The sequence below is a fragment of the Hemitrygon akajei genome, chromosome 12 (assembly GCF_048418815.1).
Source record: "Hemitrygon akajei chromosome 12, sHemAka1.3, whole genome shotgun sequence".
Classification (NCBI taxonomy): domain Eukaryota; kingdom Metazoa; phylum Chordata; class Chondrichthyes; order Myliobatiformes; family Dasyatidae; genus Hemitrygon; species Hemitrygon akajei.
Window position 1 is genome coordinate 78,089,607 of NC_133135.1, and position 6,007 is coordinate 78,095,613.

At 38.4% G+C, this 6,007-nt stretch overlaps 1 protein-coding gene across 3 annotated transcripts in view; it reads right to left on the minus strand.

The window, feature by feature from the left end:
• fam78bb (family with sequence similarity 78 member Bb) overlaps positions 1-4,212 on the minus strand; it is a 30,364-nt gene extending 26,152 nt beyond the window's left edge. For 2 of the 3 annotated variants that reach the window (XR_012101084.1, XM_073063555.1), the window contains exon 1: positions 2,953-4,212. Coding sequence is in view for 1 of the 3 variants with exons in the window: in XM_073063555.1 (XP_072919656.1) it covers positions 2,953-3,215 (263 nt within the window). In the remaining 2 variants the exon portion in view is untranslated. The other variant, XM_073063556.1, reaches the window with a different exon arrangement.
• Between the last annotated feature and the right edge of the window lie 1,795 nt (positions 4,213-6,007).

The following is a 6,007-nucleotide window of genomic DNA, read 5'->3' on the forward strand; positions in this document are numbered from 1 at the left end:
GTTAACATTGCAGCTGCACCTGCCTCACTGTAGGAAGCACAATATCTCAGGGTGAAGACATTGATGTTTAGCATTGATTAACTTATTTCCATTGAAGAAGTCTAATGCACCAAATGGTTTGTTGGTTGTTTCCTGCGTATTGACTCTTGATCCTGAAATATCGATCTACCAATCCTGAACTATCAGTTATTTTTTATCTCTTATGTTTCCAACGTAGAAGACCAATTGAATATTATAATACCCCTATACATTCAGAGAGGAGAACAAAGAAACAGACTTGAACTAAACTGGAAAATACTGTGGGATGGATTTGTTAACTGAGTTTTCCCCTTCCATACAAAATTGCCACTAGCTATTCTCAATCCATGTAAATAAAAAGTTAAATCCCATGGGATGTCCACCCTTCCTTAAGAGGTAACTACAGAAACACACGTGGTAACAGATTGGTTATTACTAGACTTCAAACTGGAATGACATACTCTATACAATTTGCAAAAAAAGACACAAACATCCAGTTGAACGCCAGAATTACAAGAAGTTAATTAAATCTTTCAATCATTGGAAGGGGTTCATAAAGTTGTAGTTTTAGGGTGTTGCAGGGAAGTGAGGTGGTGAGGGAAGGGATGCTATCTACCAGACAAATGCTGGGAAACAAAAATGAGGAGGTGATAATGAGTTCATTTATTAAGGATATTATCCAATCTGTACATCAAATATCTTACATTTTACTATTTAAGGTTAATTGCCACCCATTCTTCTGTATCTTTGTAAGCTTCTCCAGCTTTATAAACTCTCCAGGAATATTCATCCTCAGTTTCCCATTTCCTTAGCTTTCATTGTCTTGTCTCTCCTTCAGCTTTCTCGGACAAAATTCAATATCCATTCCCCAGACTTTCCTGCCTCTCCCTTGTTCAAAATATCTATTCATGTGGCCAGGTAACCAGCTTGATAAAGGCTCCAATGAATCCCAGGTGACGGGCTTGCTTCCTTAAAAATCTCTCTATATATACATCATGATGGCACAATGATTAAGGTCTTACTGGACTAAGACAGATTATTGGTAGAGAAATATGTTGAAATCCCCACATCAAAGCTGTGGAATTTATTTTAAATAAAATTGGAATTAAAGATAAACACCCTGGAAACAAATCAACTTCACCTTGATGTATGTATGTTGATCTACATCCCTACCTGCTGAATGTGTGATCCCATGCCCACCAATGTGGCTGACTCATAAATGCCCCATCAGACTATTAGAGATGTACATTAAATGCCAGATACCATGAACAAAAAACAAGCTGTTGACAGCTGTAATTTATTAACATTTGGGCCACTGAAGTAAATTGATCCAGTTGGTTGATCTCAGCAACCATGCAATTAAGCATCTTTCATTTTCAGCTTTGTTTGATTCACTTTGTTGCTGAGAACAGATAGGTGCTTGGTAAGCATGAAGATGTGAAGGACAACACTTTAAGGAATCTTCCTCACAAGGACAATATGATGACATAAAACAATAGCAATCTATCTATATCATATAACTGTCTCTGCTATGTGAAGCACTTGGAATTATTCCATGTTATGAGCCTGTCTGAACTCTTGCTTATCATCCAGTTCCAAGTGGGATTTTCAGCACAAGATTCACTCATTAAAATCCCCTTTTCCCTATACACTCTCCAGGTCTGCCCATACTTGATTATTTTCAGTAGGGAACTCTGCCAATATAGCTTGGTGACGCTATCTTTAAAGATATTTGCATGTAAAAGACATGAAACCCCGCGTTCTAATAAAAAGAGCGCAAACTCTCTAAAGGGGCTTCTTTCCTTCAAATTTGTAATTTAGGGTAACGCTGGGCAAAATTAAAGTATAGTTAATAGATCTGAGTTTGAAATAGCAATTTTATAGGGTCCTGGAAGAGCATGATGTAGTTGGTGAAAAGTTTTTTTTTAAAAAAGGCAGAATACCTCAGACGTATGTAGTTATTACCCGGTTAGGTATAAAGACAGAATTTTCAAGCTCCAGTTTTACTGTCTGTTTCTAAGCAGACACAACCCGCGTTTCCAGTGTCTAACAAGCGAAATTCAGTGGAAACCTAGCACAAGTTATTTGCAGAGTGAAGAGCTGGCGTTTCATCACGATAAAAGAAACTGCAGAAGTACGTCATACAATTTCGTAGAGTTTAAGTATAAAAATGCATTTGATTTTATACCCATCTTAGGTGATTAATGATCAGTCGATCATTCCCGGCTTAAGTTTAATTTGAATCTCTGGAACTGATTTGAAATTATGAGAGGTTATTAATAAATCTATTTAAATATGCACATTGTCTTGTTTATTTAAGCATAAGCCTGATAGTTTGCGTGGTAGACGCTAATCCAATTGCATTAACCGCCTCTCAAGACTGACTCCATTCCCTAGAAAGAAACGTGGGCAGGTGAGCAATGTTTAGTCTGAATGTGTCAGTCTGCACGGAAATTAACCGCTTAGTTGCACCAAGCGACACACAATAACACTTCTGTCACTAAATGTAAACATAGATGCATTAGATACGCATTTCGCGGCAAGAAAATAAATAACAGGGACGATTTATCTGCCCTGGACGAAATTAATGCGAACCCGGCATAGTAAACCACATTTTCACTATTCCCGCATCATGCTGTCGAAGAATTACACACGGTCCTCAGTCTTCCACAGTAAATTAAGCTTGTTAAATCTATAACGCCTATCCACCACAGCCGTATTGAACAATTACCACAACAGCCGCGCAAGTTTACTTAAATAAAATGAAGTAATACGTAAATTCTGTACACTAAAATCCATTTACCGGCGGCGGTGTTTTCTGTTTTGAAACGGTCATTTTGCGACCCCACTGTGCCTCTTATGATGGTAACACGGCACATTGCAGAACTGAACGGCGGTGCATTTCATATACTATACCATGTTAAATTCCCTTACATTCCGAGGTCGCTGTAAGTGTTGAAAAATTCCATTTGGTTGCAAGCTTGAATCCATCCAACCACCCATGTTTCATTCCTAGGGATGGGAGGCATCACCACCCGAGCGGACGCCTTGAAGTATGGTGTCTTGTACCGTAAAACAATAGGGGAATTTTCTTCTATTATAGTTGGGCATTGATCAATCGTTGCAGAAACGTCATACACCACAATATTCTCTCGCCGTATTCTTGATTTACAAGTTATACTCTGAATGCAGCCCATCGTTCCAGGGTTAAACTATATGAAGAGATTTATATATAGTTTATAAAAAGCAAAAGGTTGGGGAAATAGAGGCTGGGTAATATTCAGCACTGGCACGAGTCGATCTTGCCGGACGCGGTAATTTAGACACTGTCGTTTGTCTTCGGATTTGATTTTCTGTTTGAATTCGTCATTCGTTCCAGGCTAGTCCCGTTTTAAAATTTTTTCCTCCTCCTTATTGTCATGTCACAAACGGCAGGAAGCAGGAGGAAGACGAGGCAGCATATTGGCAAAAAGATAAGAGGAACGAGAGGATATGCTGGCTTTCCGTTGAAATATAGTAGCACTGGGAGCAGAGGAAGCGGACTGTAGCCACTGGTTCCAGCATAGTCTGCATTTGTTTTTGAGCCACATGGAATAACGCGGTCTTTCTCCTGTCCTCATAGGTAGCGGCTAAGAAACTCTGGGGTCCAGACCTTCGTTGAAACAGAAATGAATCGATCGCCAGACATCAGAAATATAAACCCACTCTTTTCTTTTTCTTGCAATTATGCACGGCAGATTTACCCGGCTGCTGGAAGCTCCTTTCATTGTCTGCTCTTACCGCACGCTGTCCATTGCTGTGTTGCCGAAGATGAACGCGATCAGTTGCGAAAATAAATGCCTTTTTTTTGTTTTGCTTCTCCTGGGACTCAATAGGCTGGTGATCCCAGTAAAGCAGGGATCAAGAGAATGGTTTCCCACTGGATCAGGATTCCCTGGGATTACGCTATAGAGCGGCGCCCCCTTATGCACGGCCAGTTCCTCGTTTGCGTTAGGAAAGAATCGCATCGTTCCTGTATAATCAAATCGGTAATTATATGTTGCTCCGATATTCATATGCTAAATTAAACTTTTCCAGCCATTGGATTAATTGCAACGGATTGCTGTTTTCTGCCGGCTTGACCCGATAAGTAAAAACGGTTGCATTTGGTCCAAAATAACCATAGGACGCGAATGTATTTAAATGCATGCTCTCACGCACCTCCATGGCAGAGATAAAACAACTGTATTTATCTGGGAGGAAATGCACGTTGGAATAGAAATAAATGGGCAAACTCCGATCTGATGATAGGTCTGCCTATTCCGTTAACCGTTCTGATGACACCTCTATATTTCCAGCATATACTCCACATTATATACTGCTGGAAATATACTCTCCTGATGAAATAATCTGCACAACACCCGAAATAATTTGCCATTAGATCACCATTTTTTTGGGTAAATTCCACAAAAAATCAACAAATATCCAATTCAAATTCATGAAATGCTGTAATATTTAGCAGGTCTGGCAGGAAATGTGAAGGAACAAACATATTTAGCCTTTCAGTATGATAATGTTAAGTCTTCCTTTCTCCAAAGATGCTCCTCTACCTTTTCAGTATTTTCAAGTTTTACTTCAGATTTTTATAACCGCAATTTTTTTTCTGTTTTGCTTTTCTGAACGTTTGTAAACAAAATGAATAATAGGTGCATAAACTTTTTGAGTGGTAATAAAATCAGGACCATTTATCACTGCCTCTTGTGGCTTTGTGTTTTAGATATTCCTAGCGCATATTACACTTGTAAAAACGTTTGATGACTTTTATCCACCAAAAAAAAAGATTGAATCTTCTTTCAGATGTCAATTGTGGCTCAGTGCTAACCTTCAGGCCTCTGAATTAGAAAGGTGTGTGCTTCGAGTACTATTTAAAAGAAAATCTAAGCTGATATCGCAGTACCTGGAGAGATGAGATCACTAATGGAGGCCCTAGAAGATCCTATTGACAATACTGAAAGAACAGCAGGATGCCCCTTGGCTAATGTGTATCTCTGAACTAAAATCAATGGTGTGTATAAATTCAATGTGCTACATTTGCTGTATTACAATATGAATGAAATAATGCGTTATTTAGTCCCATATATCATTTTGGTTATGTTGGCAGCATCAGGAGCGCAGTGTCTTACAATCAAGCTACCCGTCCGCTACTTTATGTTTCGTCTGCTCCTCAGTGTTTCCACTCTAGCCCCATTAGTCATCTCAAACCCTGTAAAACTGGATTAGAAGCAAACCATTCTCTTTCCCCAGGGGTTGCCTAAGAAGGAAGGAAGGTTCAGTAAAATAAAAGCTATAATCCTAACTTAATGTCCTTAAATACCTCAGGTTGGCAAAAATCTCTCTTTTCAGATTTATTGCTGTTAATTAAGTTAGCAATTGCTGCTTTTCAGGGAAGAGAACTCCATACTTTACCCAGTCTGTACATGAAGTATTTCCTAATTTGTCGTTTAAGTGGCCTGACTCTGATATTATCATCATGAGGACTAAAGGACTAATAGTGGAACACAATTCAAATATATTATAAATTCCTTTAGAAATCCTAACAGCATTAAAAAATTTTCAATACAGTAGCCATAGTACAAAGAATGCTGGTTTATTTAACCTAAACATTGGGCCCCAAATAAAGTTCTGATGAATATGGTTTGCACTTGTTCCAAGGATAATGTGCAACTTCTTGGCTGCAGTGATGGGAAATGTGTACAGTACTTCAGATATAGTATAAACTAATGGCTGTACAGCTTTTTATACTTCAGACTTCTTGTTATAATGGCGTTCATTCTGTTAACCTTTTTAATTATCTTTTGTACCTGGCTGTCACATTTTAGTAATTTTTCTACACCAGTATTACATCTTTTGAACCATTACTATTCCTAACTTTTTAACATTTAAGTAATACTGTATTTGGATCAATCATTCCTTATTCAAATTTTGTGATCTTGTACAGTACCTGCATTGA